Source organism: Gallinula chloropus (assembly GCF_964237585.1).
Source record: "Gallinula chloropus genome assembly, chromosome: 28".
Taxonomy (NCBI): domain Eukaryota; kingdom Metazoa; phylum Chordata; class Aves; order Gruiformes; family Rallidae; genus Gallinula; species Gallinula chloropus.
Window position 1 is genome coordinate 1178003 of NC_140113.1, and position 24613 is coordinate 1202615.

General features: G+C 60.7%; 2 protein-coding genes across 2 annotated transcripts; one reads left to right on the forward strand and one right to left on the reverse strand.

Annotated features, from left to right (window-relative positions):
* Positions 1–252: 252 nt before the first annotated feature.
* TMEM259 (transmembrane protein 259) lies at positions 253–11105 on the forward strand (the record flags this gene model as incomplete). The annotated part of the gene is made up of 9 exons (XM_084276111.1): positions 253–495; positions 4132–4398; positions 4770–4884; positions 7532–7642; positions 8834–8956; positions 9304–9404; positions 10296–10353; positions 10791–10874; positions 10969–11105. The coding sequence occupies 9 exons, from the start codon at positions 253–255 to the stop codon at positions 11103–11105; spliced, it is 1239 nt and encodes a 412-aa protein (XP_084132237.1).
* Positions 11106–15096: 3991 nt separating this feature from the next.
* Positions 15097–22595, reverse strand: GRIN3B (glutamate ionotropic receptor NMDA type subunit 3B; the record flags this gene model as incomplete). Its single annotated transcript, XM_084276321.1, has 10 exons — positions 15097–15139; positions 15304–15636; positions 15735–15802; positions 15949–16113; positions 17049–17200; positions 17445–17560; positions 17775–17920; positions 18365–19415; positions 19844–20442; positions 22161–22595. 10 exons carry the CDS (start codon positions 22593–22595, stop codon positions 15097–15099), a joined length of 3108 nt encoding a protein of 1035 aa, XP_084132447.1.
* Between the last annotated feature and the right edge of the window lie 2018 nt (positions 22596–24613).

Genomic DNA, 24613 nt, shown 5'->3' on the forward strand with positions numbered 1-24613 from the left:
CGGCCCGCTCAGCCCCGGGGCTGGGCCCCGGCCCCGCCGGGTTTGACTCGTTCTCCGCTCGGGAGGCGTTTGCTGCCCGTAGGAGGCCGGACCGGGGGTTTCTCCCCGCCGAGTTTAACCCCGGGGTCCTTCTGGGGCCGCTGCCTCATCCCGAATCCGCTCCGAGGAGGAGGAAGAGGAGGAGGGGGAGAGGATCCTCCGGCCCGGCTCAGCGCCTCCAGCACCCTCCGGCTCCAGGCCGCGGGCTTCAGGATGTCCGAGAACCAGCCGAACGCCAACAACCACCACCCGGCCAACAACAACAACAACAACGGGGGCGGTGGGGCTGCCGGGGGCAACAACCGGGGGGTCCGGAACCCCAACCTCAACCAGAACCCCCTGATTAACGTGCGGGATCGCCTCTTCCACGCGCTGTTCTTCAAGATGGCAGTGACCTACGCTCGGCTCTTCCCACCCTCCTTCCGCCGTGTCTTCGAGTTCTTTGTCCTCCTCAAGGTGAGGGGCAGCTTTAGGGGGGGGTGGGCTTCGTGGGAGGAGCAGACACTCCTCTTGCCAGCCTGGGCCTGGGCCCTGAGGTATAGATCTCCTTGTAAACGTGGCAAAGCTTGGTTCTGCAGGAGGTTCCAGGCTGGTTTTGGGGGTCCCAAGCTGGTTTTGGGGGTCCCAGCCTTGTTCTTGAGGGTAGCCCTGCTGAGAAGGGCTTGGGGATTGTGGTGGATGAGAAGCTTGACATGAGCCAGCAGTGGCTCTTGCAGCCCGTAGGGCCAATGGTATCCTGGGCTCCATCAGCAGAGGGGTGGCAGCAGGGACAGGGAGGGGATTGTCCCTCTCTGCTCTGCCCTCCTGAGGCCCCAGCTGGAGTCCTGTGTCCAGAGCTGGGGCCCCCAATACAAGAAGGATGTGGAACTGTTGGAGAGGGGTCAGAGGAGCCACAAGAATGATCAGAGGGCTGGAGCACCTGCCCTACAAAGAGAGGCTGAGGGAGCTGGGGTGGTTCAGCCTGGAGAAGAGAAGGCTGTGGGGGGACCTCATTGCAGCCTTCCAGTACCTGAAGGGAGCTTATAAGCAGGAGGGGATTCAACTTTTTAAAAGAGCAGATAATGGCAGGACAAGGGGGATGGATTAAAGCTAAAGGAGGGAAGGTTTAGATTAGATATTAGGGGGAAGTTTTTTACAGAAAGAGTGGTGAGGGGCTGGAAGGGGCTGCCCAGAGAGGTAGTGGATTCCCTGTCCCTGGGGATGTTCAAGGCCAGGTTGGATGGGGCCCTGGGCAACCTTGTGTAGCTCCAGGCCTGGAGGTTGGTGTCCCTGCCCGTGGCAGGGGGGTTGGAGCTCTGTGACCCCTGGGGTCCCTTCCAACCCAGACCAGTCTGGGATTCTATGATTCACGGAGCTCCTCTGGGCCTCTCCCCTGTGAGAAAGGCATGAGAAGGCCTGACAGTGTGTGGTGGTCCCCACACCACCAGAGCTCCACTACCAGATCTGGAAATAAAGGAGCTGTCTTGATGGCCAGCCAGGCTGGTGTGGGGCAGCTCCAGGGATGTGGGCACGAGAGGTTGCTGTTGCTCTTTCCAAGCAGTTGCTTTTCAGGTGTGTTGCCTTCATGAGATATTTGGTGGGTATTTTGTCAGTCTTTTTCAGGAAGTGATTACTGCACAGTCCCACTTTCACCCTGTTTCTCTCTAGTGGGCAGCAGCCTCAGCTGTTCCTCCTCAGTGTCATGCCTTTGTGCACCAGGGTGAACTCTCATGGGTGTGGGTGCCAGGGTCAGAGACCCACAGAGAGGCCTGTTGGTGTCTTTAGGGGGAACTGCTCCTCAGTTAAATCCTGCACTGTGGCTGCCAGGGCGCTGACACTTCTCACCAGCATCACTGTGGGTGATTGGAGTAAGGGGAAGGGAGGAGAGGAGCTGACTGGGTGACACCAGTGTGCTTCTCTGAGCAGCCAAAGTTCAGGCTTTAAAGCAAGAAAGCATTCAGGACAGCTTGTCTCATACTGCATGGGTATGTTTTCTTCCCTCCCAAGAAACATTCAAGGTTTTAACATGTCTTTTTTCTTTCTCCCTCCCCTCATTGTATCTCTGGGTTCCAGCAGAGAGACAGGAATGGGGCTGGGGCTAACGGCTCCATCAGCAGAGGGGTGGCAGCAGGGACAGGGAGGGGATTGTCCCTCTCTGCTCTGTCCTCCTGAGGCCCCAGCTGGAGTCCTGTGTCCAGAGCTGGGGCCCAACACAAGAAAGATGTGGGGCTGTTGGGGAGGGGTCAGAGGAGCCACAAAGATGCTCAGAGGGCTGGAACAGCTCCCCTATGGAGAGAGGCTGAGGGAGCTGGGCTGGGTCAGCCTGGAGAAGAGAAGGCTGTGGGGGGACCTCATTGTAGCCTCCCAGTCCCTGGAGGGAGCAGAGGAACAGGAGGGGAATCAGCTTGTTCAAAGGGGAGATAATGGCAGGACAAGGGGGATGGATTAAAGCTGGAGGAGGGGAGGGTTAGATGAGATCTTAGGGGGAAGTTCTTTCCAGAGAGAGTGGTGAGGGGCTGGAACAGGCTGCCCAGAGAGGGGGTGGGTGCCCCATCCATCCCTGGGGGTGTTCAAGGCCAGGTTGGCTGGGGCCCTGGGCAACCTTGTGTAGCTCCAGGCCTGGAGGTTGGTGTCCCTGCCTGTGGCAGGGGGTTGGAGCTCTGTGACCCTTGGGGTCCCTTCCAACCCAGCCCAGGCTGGGATTCTCTGATTCTAATGGTGAGGCTGTCAGATGGAGCCAGAGCCCTGGCTGGTAGTGGTCCTTGCTGCTCTCTGCTTGTGATCAAAGCACTCTGGAGGAAGTGAGAATATTCCCAGGGCATCTGCAGGGAGCAGCCTGCTCCTTGCAGGGTTGGGAGCCACCCAGGCTCCAGCCTGGTCTCTGCTCTTGTGTGTGGTACTGATAGGAGGTAAAGTCAGAGACTTTGCTGCTCTTTAGAGTCCTGAAACTGCTCATGGCTCTGTTCTGCTGGCTTCCTTCTGCAACAAGGGAGGTGTTTCTGATTTACCTTCCCTAGCCTCTTCCATACAGCTCCTCTGCAGATGTGATGTTTACCAGCCTGTTTATTCACAGCAAATAGGTCAAGAGTGATGTGCAGCAAGGACAGCTAGTTGAATGAGGAGCAAGGATCTTAATGCCATCAGAGAGTGAATGTGTGAAGCTCAGCTGTGCTGTACTGGCCTTTCTCAGAACTTCCATAGAATCCCAGCCTGGGCTGGGTTGGAAGGGACCCCAAGGGTCACAGAGCTCCAACCCCCCTGCCACAGGCAGGGACACCAACCTCCAGGCCTGGAGCTACACAAGGTTGCCCAGGGCCCCATCCAACCTGGCCTTGAACACCCCCAGGGATGGGGCACCCACCCCCTCTCTGGGCAGCCCCTTCCAGCCCCTCACCACTCTCTCTGGAAAGAACTAATATCTAATCTAAACCTTCCCTCCTTCAGCTTTAATCCATCCCCCTTGTCCTGCCATTATCTCCCCTTTGAACAAGCTGATTCCCCTCCTGTTTCTCTGCTCCCTCCAGGGACTGGGAGGCTGCAGTGAGGTCCCCCCACAGCCTTCTCTTCTCCAGGCTGAACCAGCCCAGCTCCCTCAGCCTCTCTCCACAGGGGAGCTGCTCCAGCCCTCTGAGCATCTTTGTGGCCCCCCTTTCAGCTGTGAACTTTGGCCAGCACTGAGGGATGTCCTGATAATTATTATCTTCACTGTAGGGAATGAATCTGATCAGTTCCCTTTGTGCTGAGGCTTTAGAGCTGTTCCTTGCAGGGAGCCCTGCGAGCTGAGCCCTGTCCAGCCAGCTCAGCCTCTGCCGTGGTGGATCTCAACACAGAGCTGGGAGTTCTGCCATGGGTTTGGGTTATCCAGCTCTTGTTGGGGGCCTGTCTTTTCTTGAAGTTTGCTTTGTTCTACCTTTGTAAAGTCTGCCCTGTCCAGGCTTTGAGAAGAAGAGACACTTTGTGCTGAGGAAGGAACGGGTGAGAGCTGCGTTCCTGTTTGCATCAGTTAAAAACTTACCCACGTGTTCAAGGGATGCTTAAAACTGAGGAGCCAGTAAACAAGCTGAGGTTGCTGGGACTGATGGTGTCTTGCTTGTTGTTCCTTGCTACCTGCAGGCTCTCTTTGTGCTCTTCATCCTGGCTTACATCCACATCGCCTTCTCCCGCTCGCCCATCAACTGCTTGGAGCACGTGCGGGATAAGTGGCCCCGCGATGGCATCTTGCGGGTGGAGATTCAGCGCAACTCCAGCCGAGCCCCCATCTTCCTGCAGTTCTGTGGTGTGGAGAAGTTCCCAGGGGTGGTGGTTGAATCTGCAGCTGAGGAAGAGGAGGAGGAAGAAGAGGAAATGACTGTGGATATGTTTGAGAACAGCTCTATCAAGGTAAAGAGGCGTTGCTCCTGTACGCTGAAGGAGGTGGGAAGCTGGGGGTTGGTTTGGGGGGGGGAAATGGTCTGTTAATACAGTCACTTTAGTTATGCCACAGTCCCCTGTGATCCCTAAGACACCTGGAAGCAGAGTGTGTTCCTTGGCTGTTCCCCAATCTCCACATTACCCTCTGAAGCCTTAGAGTGTCCTCTCTCACTGTCCTTCAGGCAGCAGCGCCCTTTGGTGGGGCACAGAAGGTGTGAGCTGAAAGCACCTTCTGCCCTGACTCAGAAGGTGTGAGCTGAAAGCACCTTCTGCCCTGACTCAGAAGGTGTGAGCTGAAAGCACCTTCTGCCCTGACTTTCCCTGCTGCTGTTTTCCAACAGTTTGAGCTGGATATCGAGCCCAAGGTGTTCCTCAAGCCATCCCTGGTGAGCAGCACCGAGCCTCTGACCCACAACGAAAGCCAGGAGCTCTTGTTTAGTGAAGCAGCCTCTAAAGGTATGCAGCCTCTGAGGGAGACTGTGTCCGAGTTTGAGATGCTAGCCAGAGCAGGTAAAGACAACTTCCACTGCTCTCTCTTCTCTCTCCTTCCCCTGCATGTCTCATTCCTCCCAGCTTCTCTAGCCACCTGCATTGCAACCTTAAATGTCTTCCCTGCAGCCTTCACCTTTGTCAATGCTAACAGCTCCCCAGTGCCATCTTTCCTGGGGCTGGAGGGGGGCTGGGAGTGGGGGCTCTGAAATTTCCTGAAGCCTCTTGGTCCAGCCTCATGTTTTCTGCAGCAATCTCAGATGAATGGGAACCTCCCTCTTCTGAGCAGTTCACCATTGTCTTGAGATCTGCAGGCATCCCACTGACAGCACGAGTTCCTCCTCCTATTAACAGGATTTGGGTTGCAGTTTGGGGCCCTGAGTCAACACTGACTAATTAATCTGAATAGCTAATTAATCCTGAAAGCCACTGAGCCAGTCTGTGGATTGCAAGATACAGCATTGCTGCTCTGCATCGGTCAGGATATCATCCTGCCTCATCCCTCCCCTTGTCCCAGCACCAGTTAAGCCACAAATGCCTCATAAACTCTGGAGGGGGATTTAGTGACATTATTAAATAATACCTTGTATTGTGGTATTATTAAATAATACCTTGTATTATTTAAAATGGAATTCCACTGTTGGAAAACTCCTGTTTCTAGTGGCTAGGGGAGGGAAACCTGTTATAAATATTGGTGTTAAAACAGAAACACAGCAGGCAATTGAATTCCTACTTAATTTGCTTTTTTCTCCTGTGCTTTCACCTGGAAAAACTGGGATTCTTTGCTCTTCACAAGTCCTGGGTGTCAGGGTTGAGAGACTGAACACAGCCATGGGCACTGTTCCCTTGGCCCTGCAGTGCTTTTGCTTGATGCTGGTCCAGAACTCCTTAGCCCTGAGTTTACTATCATTAAGTTGTGGAAGACTAGAGAGCAGTAGCTACTTTTTGGTGTGATATCTTCATTAATAGTTGCTGAAGTCCCATAAGAGTCAGGCTGTACAGAGTGCTGTGTGTTGCTGTGCTGAATGCCTGGTTGGAATCAATCCTGAGATGTGATGGGAGGGAGAATCCTGCAGCTTCCCAGCATGGCTAAAAGAATTCAGCTTTCCACATGGCTCCCAAATCCCTTTGGGATTATTGTTGGTTTTTTCCCAGGTTTCCCTGTGCTATAAGTACATCAAATTTGATATTTAGACATAACATGGTGGAAAGATGTTCTCTGACCCAAAGGAAGCAATTCTTTTGTTGATATTCAAACAGTTTATTTCCATTTGAACCTAAAACTGCTTGATAATGGAAAGGAAAGATGAAGCAAACACACCAGCCTGTGTTTGCTGCCTGGGAAGTGGGCTGAGAGGCAGGAAGGTAGAGTGAACATCTCTGTGTCACCAGAAGAAGCAGGTACATTATCTGCTTTTAACTTCTGTGCCATGAGGAGCCTGGCAGCTGCCTCACCTCTGGTGAGATGCTGTGTGACAGCTTGAAAGATCAGGCTGGGAGATGATGTAGCAAAAAGCCTCTACTTTGAAACTGTCTTCAAGGGGAAAAAAGAAAAAAAACCAAGGAAATTTCAGGCACCAGAATTTTCCTGGAAAGCTGTAATTGATCCTGCCTTGAGTCTGTAATTGCAGCAGTGACCTCTGCCTCCTGCAAAAAGCAGTGCTCTTGCCCCTGTGGAGTGTTTACTTGGAGTTCAGCAGGTGTAAAGTATATTTTCCTGCTGCTCCATAAACAACCAGAGCAAGAATAAGCAGTCCTAGGGCTCAGCAGGCAAAGATGTGGGCAGGATCAGGACACTTGACAGAGCTTGGAGCTGCTGCCCTGAAGCTTTCCCAGATGTTTCACCTTAAGGAAATGTCAAGGGAGCATGCTGCAATTTCCAAGAAGTTACATCAATTTGGTTTAAATTGGTTGAAGGAAGCCTGGGGCCTGTGTTTGCAGCTGCTTTTCTTCTCAAGAACATGATAGGGATGGAATGGGAGGGGTTGTTTCTTCTTGCATCAAGAGGAGTGTGGCCAGCAGGTCACAGGAGGGGATCCTCCCCCTCTGCTCTGCCCTGGTCAGGCCCCACCTGGAGTGTTGTGTCCAGTTCTGGGCTCCCTGGGATAAAAGAGACAGGGATCTCCTGGAGAGAGCCCAGAGGAGGCTATGGAGATGATGAAGGGCCTGGAGCATCTCCCCTGTGAGGAAAGGCTGAGTGAGCCTGGAGAAAAGAAGCCTGAGAGGGGATCTGATCAATGGGTATCAATAGCTGAAGGGTGGGACACAGGGGGACATGGGCAGCCTCTTCTCAGTGTCTGTGGGGACAGGACAAGGGGTGATGGCCTCAAGTTGGAGCACAGGAAGTTCCACACCAATCTGGGGAAGAACTTTTCCCCAGTGAGGGTGAGGGAGCCCTGGGACAGGCTGCCCAGGGGGTGTGGAGTCTCCATCTCTGGAGAGATTCCAGCCCCGTCTGGACACCGACCTGTGTGACCTGTCCCGGGGAGCTGCTTTGGCAGGGGGTTGGACCCAATGAGCTCTGGAGGTGCCTTCCCACCCCTGTGATTCTGTGATTCTCAGTCCATGTTTGCAAACCCTGCTGCTGAGTGTCCCTCCCTGCCCTCTCTTGCAGTGTGGCCCCAGGAGGAGTACATCGTGGAGTACTCCTTGGAGTACGGGTTCCTGCGCCTGTCCCAGAGCACCCGCCAGCGCCTCAGCATCCCCGTCATGGTGGTGACACTGGGTGAGTGAGGGACCCACCCTGCTCTGGGTGCAGCTCTGGGAGTGCTCCTCAGAGATACCTACCTGCTGTTTCCTCTTTAGGCTGGTGGAAACGATTTGTAACAGTTGATGGCGCTCATTGCCCACGGAGGAGAGCTGCTTTAGCCCAGCCCTTACTGCTTTACTAGGACACACCTTTCCAAGAGGAGTAGTCTGAGATGGTGGGGCCTGTTTTAGGGAGTCCTGATGTTCTGTTCCCACTGAGGATGCAAGAGCCTCATGGTACTGAAGATGCAGAGCTGCAGCAGTGCAGTGTTAGAGTCCAGTGGTGGGAGCATGGGGTTGATAAGTGCATCAGCTTGGTGCTGGCTCAGCCCCTGCTAGCACCTTCAGACCTGTTTTCCTGGAACAGTGTTTCTTTCTCCTGGCATCTGCTCTGTTAAAACCTATCTGTGCCAGGAATGTGGTCTCAAACCTTCTCATGCCTGTGAATTTAATTGTCCTGTAACGAGCTGTTAGTGCAGCAATCAGAGCAGGTTTTGTTACTGACTCCTAATCAAGCTGAAGTCCAGCTGGGCTGGAGTATTAAGTGGTGATCCCATAAAGGCAATGGGCAGTTTCCATCTTAAATCTCTTTTTACTGTCCTGGGTTTTCCAGTTCAGCTAGATAGATCCCTTTGGAAGTATCCTCAGCATTTACTGAACAATGATTGCTCTTTGTGCTTCCTGTTTTGCTTAGATTGGGGCTATTTTTCCAAGCTGATCAGTGTTCAGACAGTAGAATTTGGTACCAGCTTCATGAGATGGAATCAGACAGGCCAGAGCCACATGTCCTCCACTGCCAGAGGGTGGATGGGGACAGTGGGGCCCAGCAGGGTCATGCTGAGGCCAGATGTTGGCTAAAAACTCTCCACCTGGCCCTCTGAGTCCTATCAGAACTTGTTTCTCTGGGCCTTTAGCTGGGCTGAGCCCAAGGAGATAATCCAAGCCTAGAAGGCAGATTCCCTTCATGCCTGTGCCACCGGAGAGCACGACATCCCTGATGGAATTCTCCCTCCCAGTCCTGCCCAGTTGAGCTGTGGTGCCAAAGGTCCGAGCACAGGCAGGGGTCTGATGTGAAGGTGTCCTTGGGAGCGGCGAGGAGGCGGTGTGCTTGTCTCTGTGTCACTGAAGGTCCAGCTGTGGCCTGAATGGCTTTGTCTCTTCTCTCTAGACCCCACCAGGGATCAGTGCTTTGGGGACAGGTTCAGTCGCCTGTTGCTGGATGAGTTCCTGGGTTATGATGACATCCTGATGTCCAGTGTCAAAGCTTTAGCTGAAAATGAAGAAAACAAAGGTAAGGCTGGGAGAAGCTGCTGTCAGCAGCAGTGCAGAGCAGTCACTGGTCTTTCTGTGGGTGCATGAATATCATCTCCTGCCTATTGATTAGTCTCTAATGCAGGGAAGGGTTCCCTGTGTGAGGTAGAGGTGTGATTGTCAAGGACAAAACGAGCAGGAGGGGAAGGGAGGGGAGAGGTGTCTGCAAACGTGATTTCCTACTGCCTTATTGCACTGCATAACAATGAGGATGTGTTGCCTTAGATTTGCTTTAAACCCTGGTCCTTCAGAAGGCTCTGGAAGTTTGTCTTTACCTGTGGGTTAATCACACTGAGCTTGTGTGGCTGTGTCTGCTTTTCCCTCCAGGCTTCCTCCGCAACGTGGTGTCTGGGGAGCACTATCGCTTCGTCAGCATGTGGATGGCCAGGACATCCTACCTGGCAGCCTTTGTCATCATGGTCATATTTGTAAGTCAACAAGGAGCTGGGTGCTGCCCAGACTCATCAGTGTAAGAGCACAGGCCTGAGCTTTCTAAAGCTGAGCTCATGAAGGATGAGGTTCTACTCTGGTGGGGTTCTTAACGGCTGGACAGGGAAACCAGGGAGCTGAAACAGAGCGTGGTACTGGCTTTGTTGTGGAGAGGGAGATTGATGGCAGAGAGTCTCTGAGTGCAGTTCAAACATTCACCCTGCCAGGGCCTGTGCTGCAGGACTTTGTCCTCTGAGACTTAAGAACAGGTCTAACTGCCAGGAGTGATGAGGAGAGAACCCAGTCGCGTGAGACGAGGTGATTACAGAGAAGTATTAGACAAGATCCCAAGTGATAACTAAGCCTGTGCTCATAGTGGCCAACTCCCTTTGTGTCTGACCCTCCTCTGCTGCAGCTCCTTGTACCAGATAACACCAGTGCTGGGTGACTGGTTGGAGAAGGGATTACAGGCTGCTGGGAGGAGCGCACGTGGGCCGGGAGGAAACCCTTGTTCCAGCGCCGCTGCGGCTGTTTGGTTTGGCCCCTGCTCAAATATTCAGAGTGGGTCTCTTCACAAACAAATTACTTACTGTCTATTTCACTGCAGGAAACACAAAGATTAATTGCCCTTTGTCAAGTCCTAATTGCTCTTTGGGAAATCAGGCTGTGTAGCTCCCACTAATGAACGTGGGATACGCTGTGCTACGCTGCAAGTCGGAGCTTGTTGTGGCCAGGCTGTAGTGTGGTTCTCAGAGTGGCTCCTTGGGCCTGTGGGGCTCTAGTGTGGTTCTCAGAGTGGCTCCCTGGGCCTGTGTGGCTCTAGTGTGGTTCTCAGAACAGCTCCCTGGGCCTGTGTGGCTCTAACAGTGGCTTCTGCTCTCTCATTTCAGACTCTGTCTGTCTCGATGCTGTTGCGCTACTCGCACCATCAGATCTTTGTCTTCATTGGTAAGGATTTTCTAAGGGATTTAGGGTGTCATAGAATCCCAGCCTGGTCTGGGTTGGAAGGGACCCCAAGGATCACAGAGCTCCAACCCCCTGCCACAGGCAGGGCCACCAACCTCCAGGCCTGGAGCTACACAAGGTTGCCCAGGGCCCCATCCAACCTGGCCTTGAACACCACCTGGATGCTGTGCCTCCTCTAGCACAGCATATTGTGTATGTGCTCTCAACTTCCCTGTTTAGAAGGGTCCTACTGGGGAAAATACTCCCCCACACCCCTGTCACTGTGCTTGAGAGCTCTCCTGTCCCTTAACAAGTACCAGGGACAGTGGGCTTGGGACAAAGGACTTGGTATTGTGGTGCTCTGGAGGGGGAGTGACATGGGGCAGAGGGTCCTCAGCCCCACATCTCCCCTGCATCACAGGATCTTTTCCTCCTTGCAGTTGACCTGTTACAGATGCTGGAAATGAACATGACGATCGCGTTCCCTGCAGCTCCCCTCCTCACCGTCATTCTGGCTCTAGTGGGTAAGGACAGCAGCAGCCTTTGGGTGCTGGGCCAGGACCTGCTGTGTCACACTGTGCACTGCAGTGTGCCCACATCACCTGCTCTGTCCTGTAGGTATGGAGGCCATTATGTCAGAGTTCTTCAATGACACCACCACTGCGTTCTACATCATCCTGATCGTCTGGCTGGCCGACCAGTACGATGCCATCTGCTGCCACACCAACACCAGCAAGAGGCACTGGCTCAGGTAAGAGCTGCCTGGGCCCAGCACCAGCTGCACATTGAGACAGCAGAGTCAGGAGCAGGGAGATACTCAAGGTGTTCCTGCCTGTTGACATGTCCCTCCTCTCTGCCCAGGTTCTTCTACCTGTACCACTTTGCCTTCTACGCTTACCACTATCGGTTCAACGGGCAGTACAGCAGCCTGGCTCTTGTCACCTCCTGGCTCTTCATCCAGGTGAGCAGCTGCCACCTCTGCTGTGAGTTGGGGCCACCCCTTTGAATTTGAGGCTGGGATTTGAGCTGTTACATTGTTGGGTTCTGCAGGGGTGTTAAAAAGTGAAGGGAATCACGGTATCATAGGAGTTGGAAGGGACCTGAAGAGATCAGCAGGTCCAACTCTCCTGCCAAAGCAGGGTCCCTAGGACAAATCAACTCTCTTTTGGGCTTTATCAAACCTCTGGTCAAGCTGAGCTGGAGTAACAGGCTTTATTTATGTAAGAGACAGAAATAATCCTTGCTCTGGAGAGGGAATGGCAGGAGGAGGCTATCAAACAGCAGAACTTTTTGTGGTTGCTGGCTCACATCCAGCCATGTGACAGGCAGTGGGTGTATTGCAAGGTGTTAGGGAAGGATTTCTATCCCATTCTTCTCCCAGAAATCCACCTGGGGATTCCTCCCAGGCCAGAGAAATGCCTTTACCATTGGGGATTCCTCCCAGGCCAGAGAAATGCCTTTACCACTGGGGATTCCTCCCAGGCCAGAGAAATGCCTTTACCACTGGGGATTCCTCCCAGGCCAGAGAAATGCCTTTACCACTGGGGATTCCTCCCAGGCCAGAGAAATGCCTTTACCACTGGGGATTCCTCCCAGGCCAGAGAAATGCCTTTACCATCTTTGTTCTGAGCTCTTCAGAGGGAAGGGGGGTGGTACTCTGCTGCCTGTCTTCAGGGAGAAACTAAAAACTCTTGCCAGCAGCTCGTGGAGATCATTGTAGGGCAGGAGGGATAATCTCAATTTCAGATGACCTCTTGGCTGCCAGAGTTTCTTCCAGTGAGAGGAAACCATGGTTTTCTAAGGAATGCCCAGGCTCACAGGGCTGGTGGCTGACTCCTTTCCCCTTTGCCTTCTCCAGCACTCAATGATTTACTTCTTCCATCACTACGAGCTGCCAGCCATCCTCCAGCAGATCCGGATCCAGGAGATGCTGCTGCAGAACCAGCAGGTGGGCCAGGGGACGCAGACAACCCTCCAGGACAACCTCAACAACAACACCACGGCCGCCCAGGTTGAGGTTGGGGGGCCCCACCGACCCCACCTGGTGGCCGGAGCCTCCGGGGAGAGCAGCAGCCCGGCTGCCCTGACTGCCAGCGAGGCCTCCAGCGTCCTCGCCGCTGCCACAGCGGCCTCTGTGGGGAGCGACCTGAACTGGGTCGCCGAGACGGCGGCTATCGTGACAGAAGCCTCGTTTCTCTCGGATCTGAGCAGCACCCTCCTGGAGCCAAACGTGGTTCACGAAGCCAACGGGAACCCTCAGGAAGCCGCTGCCTCCGGTTTGGTCGCCCGGATCAGGGTGAGCAGCGACCACCCCGAGCCCAGCGTGGGCTCCATCACCATCCAGGTCACCTCAGCGGCCGCGGCGGGCGCAGCGGCTGTTCCTCCGCCAGCCGCCCCCCTGGTCGCGCTGCAGGAGGAGGGGGGCTCCACCCCCAGCCCTTCCCTTCCTCAGCAGACTGAGGCTGCCCAGGGCTGGGACAGCCAAGCAAAACCCAGCACCAAGAACTGCCCTGCAGGCAGCAGCGTGGCAGAGCCCCCTCCTCCTGCCTCCCTGGGGGGCACCCAGCCCGACAGACGTTGGGGCGGCGCGCGCGGGGACTGGGGGGACAGCGGCCCCTGCCCAGCACCAGCGGAGAACGGGCCCAGCTCCGGACCGTGCTGGGAGCCAGACTCCAGGAGCCTGTCCTGAGCCCCTCCTGCTGTCATTCTGGACTTGCCTGGAAGGCCTTTGGGGTTTTGTTTTGTTACTGTTTCTCACTTCACCATCCTCCTTAACCCCTGAGTTCCTCTGAGTGGAGGCAGAGCAGCTGGGGTTGCCCTGAGGGAGGGGACAAGGTGTTGACTCTGTGGCCAACACAGCTCTTGCTCACAGCTTTTCCTCACCCCCCTGCTTTGCCCCTTTCTGCTCCCTGCTGCAGTCTGGATGCTGTTGCTGACAAATGTGAGCTGATTTGGGACAGACCTTTTGTGTGTGTGTGTGTGTGTGTGTGTGTGTGTGTGTGCACAGCAGCTGCATCCCACCCAGGAGGCCGTTTCCAGGCACCCATGGGAGACTCTTGGGAAGAAACCTGTTGACTTTCCCTCCTTCTGGGGAAGAGGAGCTGAAGACTTTCCCAAAACACCAGGTCTGCTCGTGCTGGGGCAAAGCTGGGCCATAACCAAAGCAGAAGCTGCACTTCAGCCCCATTTCTCTCCTTCACCATCCCTTGGCTGGTGGGTTTGGGGGGCAGAAGGGGCTGGGTTACAGCTTCCAGGGATGCTGGGGGGGGCTGGGCTCTGAAGCAGTGCCCTTGCTCCCTGTGCTGCTCCTCCCTGCTGCTGGGGTCTGTGAGGGTGCTGGGAATTTGGCCCCTCTGCTGTGTGTGGGAGCTCCTGGTGTGTGATCCCTGGAGTGTGGGGTGGCTGGAGGTGTGTGGGATGAGGATGGGGCTCTGGGGGATGTGGTTTGCTTCTCAGTGCCTTGTCCCTAAAAACCTGGGCCTGTTTGCATTGGAGACCAGCCCCAGCCCTGAGCAAAGATCAGCTGCTCCCTGCCTGAACTGTGCATGAGGCTGTTCAGCCAAGAACCAAAACACTAAAGCCAAGACACTGCAGCTCCTGGCACCACCTGGGCCCCTGGGGCTGAGCTGGGGGGGGGCTGGGATGGGCACCAGCTGCCCCCCCCCCTCCCAGGGCTGGACCCCCCCCCCCCAGATCCATGCCTGGAGGGGAGGGGTTATGTCTGGGGGGTGTGGAGGGAGCAGGGCAAGGTGCTGCAGGGGGGTTAATGGGGTGGGGGGATGCTGTTCTGGGGGAGTGGGGTCCCCTGGCACCCCTCCCACCCCTGAGCAGGGGCTCCTCTCCTGTTCCATGGGGAAAGGGTTTCCATGGCAGCACTGGGGGGGGACACAGCCCCCACCCCCTTTGCTTTCTCTGTGTTTCCCACCCAAGGCCCCCCCCTCCTCCCTTTTCCTTTTCAGTTCTCCAGGAGCCCTCGGTGCCCTTTGGGGAGCAAGGCAGCCCCCTCCCCACCCCCAGCACCCCAACTTTCCCCATCCCTCTGCCAGCAAAGGAGCCTCATTGCCCCCCAGCTCCCTACCTCCCTCCTGGATCCACTGGGGAGCTGGGAGCAGCTGGGGGCTGCCCAGAGGAGCAGGGGTGGGATGGAAGGGTGGAGGGGGGGGGGAAACAAACCAAATGATTTAATGAATGCAGAGTAGAGTTCATTCTATTTAATTAATGTACAAAAGGTGTTTGTATATAATAATAAATACTGTATCTAACAGCTGCTGGGGGCTGCCTGGGTGTCCTGCTCCTCCCAGTTCTGCTGGGTTCCAGCTAGACAGGGAGGGGGGAGGATTGTTGGGGGGGTGGGTGCAGCACAGCCCACGCTCAGCTGCTGCCCCCCTACCCACCCCCCAGGGGTTCCCCCCTTAGCTTGGGGGGCAGGGGGCTCTGCACAGTCCCTTGGGCACCCCCAATGTTCAGCACTCTGTGCCTGGGGGAGGGAAGATCTCCGGCCCTGGTTGGTGTAGGGCTGCCCACGGGGGGCTGCTGCCTTTCCTGTGCCTGCAGCCCCCTCCCCACCTGGGGCTGGGGTTCCTCCAGCTCCCTGGCTGTCTGAGGAAGACTCCAGCTCTGGGGTGAGGTGGCTCCAGAGAGCAGCCTGGCAGCCAGCGCTGCCTTGGTGCTCAGGGGAAGTCTGGGTCTTGGCCTGTCCTGCACTCTGGGATGAAGGTGATGCCTTCCTCCTCCTCCTCTTCCTCCTCACTGCTGTCCCACAGCTGGGCTGAGCTGGGCTGGGCTGTCCCTGGGAGGAGGAAGGGTTACCCTCACCCCAGAGCTGGGCTACACCTGCTAAGTCAGGGTGCCAGGAGGAAGAGATGAAGGCTCTAGAGCTGGGGCAGGGGGAGGCAGCCCCAGGACACCCCACCACCCCAGGGGCCTTTTCCCAACCCCTCCAGCCCCTGTCACCTCTCCTCCTGGGTCTCCTCTGTGGCTGATGGCTCAGGCAGCGCCCGGCTGCTCCTCGCCGTGCCCAGCACGGCCACCAGCTCGCTCCTCCTCAGCAGGGCCGCCTGCAGCTGGTCCCTCATCTCCTGGATCTTCTCCTCCAGCTCCTGGAGCTCACCCTCCCCCTCTGCTGTGTCCAGGGGCTGCAGCACCGGCCCGTTCCCGGGGTGCCACGGGGGTCCCTCACCTTCAGGGGGGGTTTTGTCCAGCTGGAACCGCACCCGTCGTGTCTCTTTCTGCAGGGTGCTCCAGGGCTGCCCCGCTGCTGGCACCGGCCTGGGCTGGAGGCTGCACCTTTTTTGGGGAGGGGAAGGGCTGAGCTGGGACCTTTGGGGCCCTTGGGATGGTGGGCACCCCTAGGTGGGGAGGGGGAGAGCAGCACCCAGCCGTACCTCTGCTCCAAGCTCAGCCTCTGGCTCTTCCCATCCTCCGTCCCCGTGTTCAGAGCCCGGTGGATTTTCTGGGGGGCACCAGGGAAAAGCACGATGGGGATGGACCGGGGTGGGGTGGGGTGGGGGAGATCCAGGTAGAAGGGAAGAGGGAGCAATGGTATGAGGAGGGGGGGGGGGGGAAAGGAGGAGGGGACAGGCCCCCCCCCAGCCCCACCTGACTGGTGTGCAGCCAGTAGTTGAACTTCTTCTTGCGCTTGATGCGGGGCAGGACGAGGCGGTAGAAGACGTGCTCCCCCAGGGAGGTGAGCAGGGACCCGCTCAGCCCGAGGCACAGCAGCACGAACAGCCCCGAGAAGTGGTAGATCCCCATCTGCAGCGTCTGGGGACAGGGGGGGTGTTGGCTCAACTGGGGAGGGGAGGGGTTGGGGAACCTCCCTCCTCATCCCCATCCCCATCCCCATCCCCAGTGGCCACACCTCTTCTGTGGGGAGGAGGGTGTTGACAGAACTGGGGCAGGTGGGGTTGGGGAACCCCCATCTCCATCCCCATCCCCAGTGGTCACACCTCTCTGGGGAGAGGGGGGTTAGCAGGAGGGGGGTGTTGGCAGAACTGGGGCTGGGGGAGGTTGAGGAACCCCCATGCCCATCCCCAGTGGCCACACCTCTGTGGGGAGGGGGGTGTTGGCTGAATTGGGGCGGGGGGTGTTGAGGAACCCCCCTCCTCATCCCCATCCCCATCCCGGTGGCCACACATCTGTGGGGAGGGGGATGTTGGCTGAATTGGGGTGGGGGGTGTTGGGGAACCCCCATCCCCATCCCCAGTGGCCACACCTCTGTGGGGAGAGGGGGGTTGGCAGGAGGGGGATGTTGGCAAAACTGGGGCAGGGGGTGTTGAGGAACTGCCCTCCCCATCTCCATCTCCATCCCCAGTGGCCACACCTCTGTGGGGAGAGGGGTGGTGGCAGAACTGGGCCGGGGGCTGTTGGGGAACCCCCTTCCCCATCCTCAGTGGCCACACCTCTTCTGTGGGGAGGGGGGTGTTGGCAGAACTGGGGCAGGTGGCGTTGGGGAACCCCCATCCCCATCTCCATCCCCATCCTCAGTGACCACACCTCTATGGGGAGGGGGATGTTGAGGAACCCCCCTCCCCATCCCCATCCCCATCCCCAGTGGCCGCACCTCTGTAGGGAGGGGATGTTGGCTGAACTGGGGCAGGGGGTGTTGAGGGACCCCCATCCCCACCCCCATCCCCAGCAGCCACACCTCTGTGTCCAGGGGGTCTTGGGGAACCCCTGTCCCTCCCCGTCGCCCTCACCTCGGTGACGGCGAAGACGCGCTTGCCGCAGGGCACCATCTTGTACCACTTGTCGTGCAGGAGGTCGATGAACCCGGCCGACTTGTAGCGGCTGATGAACTCGGAGATGTTGGAGGTCAGCGGCGAGTTCTGGGGGAGGCCGATGCCGTAGCCTGGCCCCAGCAGGTGGAGGAGGGGGGATGTGGGGAAGGGGAGGGGGAAGAGTGGCAGCGCTGGAACAAGGGGGCAGCACCTGGGCACAGCCCCCCCCACCCCCCCTCACCCCAGCACCCCATAGAGCTGGCACCCTCCCCATGTGGTGTGGTCATGGCTGGAGCACATGTGTGTGTGAACACACACACAGGGTACCCCCCCCCAAACCCCCCCCCCAAACCCCCCACCCCAGCTCCCCCAGACCTTCGATGGCGAAGGGCTTGCCCACGGTGAGCAGTTTGCAGTCAGAGTCGATGGAGACCTCATAGTCCAGCAGCGACTTGTCCATGATGAAGGCGTTGAGCTTGGGGGGCTCCGTCCTGCACCAGCAGCACACTCAGGGAGGGGCTGCTCCCCCCCCCCTCCCACCCCCACTTCCCTGGGGCCCTTCCACCCTCACAACCCTCCCTGGGGTGGGGTGAGTGCAGGGGCTGTGGGGATGGGGCAATGCCTGCCCTGGGAGGGTAAAAAGAGGAGGGGGACAGGGACATACACTCCCCCTCCAGCCCTCCCCAGGCCCTCCCTGCCCCTCACTTGAGCATGGTGACGCCGGCAGGGGTGGTGGGGACGTTGTAGCGCCGCATGTACTCGTGCATCTCGGGGAAGCTCTTCTTGATGTACTCCTCAGCGCTGCTCTCCCACACCGTGCCGAAGCGGAAGCCCTGCGAGGGGTGATGCAGCTGCAAGGAGGCACCAGAGCATCAGGACCCCCAGCCTGGCGGGGGGAGGGGGAACAGCCCTAGCCCCCACCCAGGGACACATCCCCAAGCCCTGGGTGGGGTGGGGGTCTGGCCACCCGTGGTGGTGCAGCAGCTTTTGCTGGGTGTTGCTGGCAAACAGCTTCCCCCACCATGAGCAGCCTCAGCAGGACCCCAGCCCACATCTCCCCCACCCTGGGGGGGATCAAACACCAGGATGGGGGGGGGTGCACAAAGCTACCTAGGTGCTGGGAAGCACCCACCCCCCAACACCTCCCCAGCCATCCAAGGGGCTGTGCTGCAGGACAGGGTTGGGGAGACCTTTCAGGCTTCCAGCAGCAGGGAAAGTGCCACTGGTGGGATGGACAACCCAGCCCCTTTGGTGAACATCAGCCCCCACCCAAAGCAGCCCAGCCACTCTCCTACCTTGGGGTCATGGATGCCTGAGAGCTCCTCGAAGGTCTTGTCCCCCACCATGACGGCGGCGAGGTTGGCCGTGTAGCTGGAGAGCACCAGGAGGCAGAAGATGGCCCAGAGGTTCATGAGGAAGCGGCCGGTGCAGCACTTGGGGGTCTTGCTGGAGACGGTGCGCCCAAAGAGGATGGCGTAGCAGAGGTTGAGGGCTGAGGAGTAGGAGAAGATCTTCCGGCGGTTGCGGCCGTGGGGCGTCATGCCGTAGGGGCTCTTCCACTCGTAGAGGGTGAGGAAGAGCGCGGTGGTGTGCAGGGCCACGAAGATGCCCACCCACATGGTCCAGTGCAAGGGCCACATGAAGGCCCCGATGGGCGACGCCGTGTCCTTGGTCCTCACCAGGATGCCCAGGCTGGTGGAGAAGAAGGGGCTGGTGAAGTCGATGACTTTGCTCCGCGCCGAGTTGATGCTGAAGGAGGTGACGGCCATGTGGGCGGCGCCGCTGAGCAGGTCCCCCACCAGTCCCGTCCAGCGCCCGTTCTTCCAGGCCCCGTATTTCCCATCGCCCACGATGTAGAGCTCGAAGGCGAAGGGCATGTCCTCAGCCAGCTTCTCCAGCAGGTCGATGCAGTACCCATAGCAGCACTTCTTGTAGGCTCGCGGCACCGAGCCGTTGCCGGCGCTGAGCTCCTCGAAGAGGGCGTCCAGCACGGCCGAGTCGTTGGTGCCAGGGTCCAGGCAGAGCTGTCCAGCTGGGCAGCTCCCATCCTCATCTGCCTCCCTGGTGAAGACGAAGGGGTGCTCCACCAGCGTCACCACCCGCAGCTGCATTCGGGCTGCCCCGGCTCCCTCGCCGGGGCTCTTGTGCTGGCGCTGGCTGCGCCACGCGCCCTCCTCCAGCGCCAGCTCGCCGTGCTGCCAGGCACCCACTGTCACCCAGGTGGGGTCCCCCCGTGAGTCCCTCCTCAGGCTCCAGACACGGAGCTGCTGCTCCGGGCGCACCAGCGTCATGTTCTCCACACGCAGGAGCCCCGTCCGGCCATGGAAGGATGTGTTGGCCAGGAACCTGGCAGAGAGGAGGAGGAGGAGGAGGGTGTCATAGCTCCAGCATCACTGGCTGTAGGGCTGCGGGGAGTGAGGGACCGGAGCAGGAGGTGCCCAACTCGGGCGTAGACAAGGGCAGGAGGAGCAGCAGGACCCAGCTCTGCTTCCCTGCAGCTCCCTGTGCCAGCAGCACCCTGTGGTATTAATATTTACAGAGCTCGGGAGCACTAGGGACATCCAAAGTGACATGTCCCCCCACTGTGTGGCCATCCTGTCCCCAGGGTGGAGAGTGGGGGACACACTGAGCCCCACAGCAGCGGCTGAATACTCTGGGGTTTGCCCTGGGTTCTGCACGCTGAGCCCCAGGTTCCCCACAGCACCCCCCCAGCCCAGCGCACCACGATAGAGCCAAGGTGGGGGGAAAAGGGGCACCCACAGCACCTCCCTTACCGGGAGAGGAAGAGCCCCGAGGGCTCTGCGCCCGGCCGCTGCCTGTCGTGACACTTCACCCCCGTCTGCAGGAGCGCCGGGTCGGGGCGGACGCGGGCGGCGCTGGCCACAGCCCGGGCCACCAGCTCCAGCGCGTCCTGCACGAAGAGCTCCAGCGGCGGCCGGGCGGCTTCCCCGAAGGCCAGGAGCCCCAGGGGCAGCCCCTCGGTCTGCAGCTCCCCGGCGCTGAGCGGGGAGCCCAGCATCCAGTGAAGCTCCTGGGGCGGCAGCCCCAGCTCTTCAGCCGCCTGGAAGACGAGCCGGGCGCGCCGCGTGTCGCAGCCGAGGACCAGCACGGGGCTGGAGAGGCTCTTGAAGCGTTTCCCGTGCTGCCGGAGGTAGGGGGTGGCCCCGGGCTCATCCAGGGAGCTGAGGTCCAGGACGGTGCGGAGGAAGAGCTGGGAGCGGCGGGTCCAGAGGCTGAGGAAGCCGGAGCTGTCCCAGGGCTGGCAGAACACCAGGCTGGTCTCCTGCCAGTCGTTGGCTTGCAGGACGCTCACCAGCACGTCCACCAGCGTCTCCAGAGAGCTCTGGCGTTCCACGTGGAAGTGGAAAGGGCTCTGCTGACACACGGGGTGGTGGCTGTCCCCCTGCTCTGCTCCATCCCCCTGGGAAGAGCCCGGCGACAGCGGCAGGAGGGGTCCCAGCGGCTCTGGGCTCAGCTGCCCCAGCACACCCAACCCTGGAGCCACCTCACGATCCCTGCGCGCTCCCTGCGCGCTCCCTGCGCGCTCCCTGCCCGCCCCCTGCCCGCTCCCTGCGCGCTCCCTGCGCGCTCCCTGCCCGCTCCCTGCCCGCTCCCTGCCCGCTCCCTGCCCACTCCCTTCCCTGCTCCCTTCCCGCTCCCTGCCTGCTCCCTGCCCGCTCCCTGCCTGCTCCCTGTCTGCTCCCTGCCCGCCCCCTGCCCGCTCCCTGCCCGCTCCCTTCCCGCTCCCTGCCCGCTCCCTGCCCGCTCCCTGTCCGCTCTCTGCCTGCTCCCTGCCCGCTCCCTGCCCACCCCCTGCCCGCTCCCTGCCCGCTCCCTTCCCGCTCCCTGCCCGCTCCCTGCCCGCTCCCTGCCCGCTCCCTTCCCGCTCCCTGCCCGCTCCCTGTCTGCTCCCTGCCCGCTCCCTGCCCGCTCCCTGCCTGCTCCCTGCCCGCTCCCTGCCCACCCCCTGCCCGCTCCCTGCCCGCTCCCTTCCCGCTCCCTGCCCGCTCCCTGTCTGCTCCCTGCCCGCTCCCTGCCCCATCACACCCTGGGGAGATGGTTCCCCTCAGCTGCCTGCCCAGCACTACCCAGGAGCTCCAGCCATGAGGGGACCCCTGGGTAGGAGACCCCGCAGGACCCCCAGGGTTGTGCATCCCCCTGCGCACACGCCCAAGGGTCTCACGCTCCCAGCCCCGCTCCCTGCCACCAGTTAACTGCGTGAACTGTGGCCATTCAGCGCCTGCCCAGCATCCCTGGGGAGAGGCTGGTGGGACACGGGCTCGGTGGTCCTGCCACGTGCCTGGAGAGAGGGGTCACCCCACCCAGACGCAGCCCCGTGGGGGTCACTGTGCATGTGGAGGAGCCCAAATACAGCGAGGGTCCCCTCAGAGGGGGTCTGTGCCTAGAAGGGACCAGCCCAGGGAAGGAAAAGGGACAATTCCAGCCCCAAGGACACAGGGCTGCAGCAGGGCTTGGCAGGGTTTGGGCACCGGCGCTGTGCCGGAGACACGGGGGCTGGGCTGGGGGCTGGACCGGGGGCTGCAGGGATCCAGCACCAGGGCAGGGTCCCGGAGCCCTTCTGGAGCCGGGGTTGGAACTGGGGGGTGTGGGGCTGCTGGAGGAGCCAGGGAAGTTGTGTCGGAGTCGGAGCTGGGCTGGGATAGAGCCAGGCTGGGGGCCAGGAGGGAGATGAGATGGGGGCTGGGATGGGAATGGGATGGAGCTGGGATGGGGCTCAGGGGGTGCCCGGGTAGAGCTGCGATGGTTGTGATCGAGCCGGGATGGGGGTTCAGGTTGCAGAGGGGATGGATGCGGGAAACGGGGGTGGGGTGGGGGCCGGGATGGAGCCAGGACAGAGTCGGAATGCAGCGAGGATAAGGAGCTTTGGATAGAACCGGGATGGAGCTGGAAGTGCGACCGGGAGGGGAACCGGGAGGGGTATCCCGGGATAGAGCCGGGATGAGGAGCAAGGACGGAGCCGGGACGGAACCCTGCGCCCCGGTGGTCCCGATCCCCGCAGCACCCCGGGACCGTCTGCGAGGTGCGCCTGGCCGGTGCGGGTCCCGCTGCGGGTCCCGGTGCGGGTCTTACCTGCGCTGCGAACGGCAGGCGCCCGCGGGGGTCCGGGAGGCTGACGAAGGGGATCTGGAAGGCGGCGGCGAGGAAGTCGAGCTGGAGCAGCTCCCGGCGGGAGCGGGGCAGAGCCAGAACGGCGGCCACCCCGCGCCGCCCCGCCAGCGCCCCGCAGAACCACCGCACCAGCGAGCCGGGGTCCCGCACGGCCGGGGCCCCCGCCACCAGCTCCAGGCTGAGGTTATGGGGCAGCGCCGCCCCCGCGGGGCCGCTTCCCCCCCCGGCTCTCAGCAGCGCGGCGCGGAGCCGGGAGCGGCGGGGGGCGGCGGGGGGCAGCAGCACCCCGAGGCGCACGGCGGGGCCGCCGCGGGCCGGGACGCGGCAGGGCTGCGGGTGCCCCCCCGCCGCCCCCAGCGCCGCCGCCAGCAGCCAGAGCGCCCGCAGCCCCGCCATGCGCCCACCCCCCACCCCCCGCCCCACACCTCCTTCCACCCCCCTCGCCGGGGGGCGGCTCCGGGAGAACGGGGGCGGCGTTCGCGGGGGCGGGCGGGGTCCCGCTGTCAGCTCCCGGCTTCCCGGGGTCCCGGGGTCCCGGCCGCCGGTGTCCGCCCCGTCCCCGAGCCGAGCGGGAGGGTCCGGGGCGGCCCCGGTGCGCGGCGGGTCACGCCGGGAACGGCCCACGGGCCCCCCCTCCCGCAGCCCCCCCGCGGGTCCCCACGGCGTTGCCGTGAGAGGGCTGCGACCGGCACGCGAATCCCCGCGGCTTCCGAGGGTCCCGGTGGCTCCTGGACCATGGGAACCTTCCTCCTCCTCTTCCTCTTCCTCCTCCTCCTCCTCCTCCTCCTCCTTCTCCCCGCCGGGCGCTCACGGACGGCGCTGCCACCGCCCGGGCTGGGAAAAGCCCCCGGGGCGGATGCTGAGCGGGGTTCGGAGCCGTAAACTGCCCCCCCCCCCCCATCCCCCCACCCCCACCCCGCCTTCCCGTGTCCCCGCCCCGGTAACGGCCACAACCGGACCCCTCCGCGGTCACAGGCTCAGCCCCAAACCCCGGGGGTCGTGGGGAGAGAGGGGGGAGCCCGTCCCACTGCGTGGGGAAGGGGCGAACAGGTCACACAGAGGAGGAGGAGAGGGGTCACCCTCCTCATCCCACCGGGGAAACTGAGGCACGGCCCAGGGGCTCCTTCCCCCTCCGCCCCCCCATCCCCGCAGCATAAACAGCGGCTGGGGGGTGGGGGGGGACCGGACACGGAGCCTCCACAGATTAATAACAGCAGCACTGGAGCCAAATACCAGCTGGCGAAAAATATTGATCACCAGAGAAATTTAATGAGTCACAGCTAATGAATTCCCATCGCGGGGATGGGCCGGGAGGGGGGGGGGGGGGGGGGGGGGCAAATCCTGCTGCCGGGGGGTGCTGGCACTCCGCGGGGGGTGCTGGACCTCAGGGCTGAAGGTGAAGCAGCACCCACTGCCCCAGGCAGCAGCTGGGAGAAAGTTGGGGGGTGGGTGGGTGGGTGTGTCTGGTGAGCCCCCCCCACCTCCCAAACCCCCGCTGCTCCCCAGCACTGCAGGGGGGTCCTGGGGAAGCCCCCCTACTCCCTCCCTGCCCTGCCCCCAACCCCACTTGAGGGAACTGGGAACCAGTGGGATGACTGGGAGGGAGAGGTCTGTCAGTGGAGGGGGGTGTGGGGGGGGAGCTGTCCCTGCAGCAGGGTGACCACAGCCCCCGGCTCAGGCAGCCGCTCCCCGCTGCAGCCGCTTCATGCTGATCCAAACTGGCAGGAGGAGGGGGGGGGGAGCGAGAGGGGACAGGAACGGGGCTTATTAAGCTAAAAGCATTAGCTAAGCGAGCTGGCAGCGGCGCTGCCGCACGGCCCCGCCCAGCGAAAGCGCATGGGCTGGGGCGGTGGGAGCACAGGGTGAGGGGGGGCGCAGGGAAGTGGGGGGCACAGGGTGAGGGGGGGGCGCAGGGCAGTGGGGGCACAGGGAGGTTGGGGCACAGGGCAGTGGGGGCACAGGGAGGTGGGGTGCACAGGGCGGTGGGGGTGGCACAGGGCAGTGGGAGCACAGGGTGAGGGGGGCACAGGGTGAGGGGGGGCACAGGGTGAGGGGGGGGCACAGGGCAGTGGGGGGCACAGGGTGGTGGGAGCACAGGGTGAGGAGGGGCGCACAGGGAAGTGGGGGCACAGGGCAAAGGGGGCACAGGGTGATGGGGGCACAGGGTGATGGGGGCACAGGGAGGTGGGGGCACAGGGAGGTGGGGATGGCACAGGATGATGGGGGGCAGAGGGAGGTTGGGGCACAGGGCAGTGGGGGCACAGGGCGATGGGGAGGCACAGGGCAGTGGGAGCACAGGGTGAGGGGGGCACAGGGTGAGGGGGGGCACAGGGCAGTGGGGGCACAGGGCAGTGGGGGCACAGGGCGATGGGGAGGCACAGGGCAGTGGGAGCACAGGGTGAGGGGGGCACAGG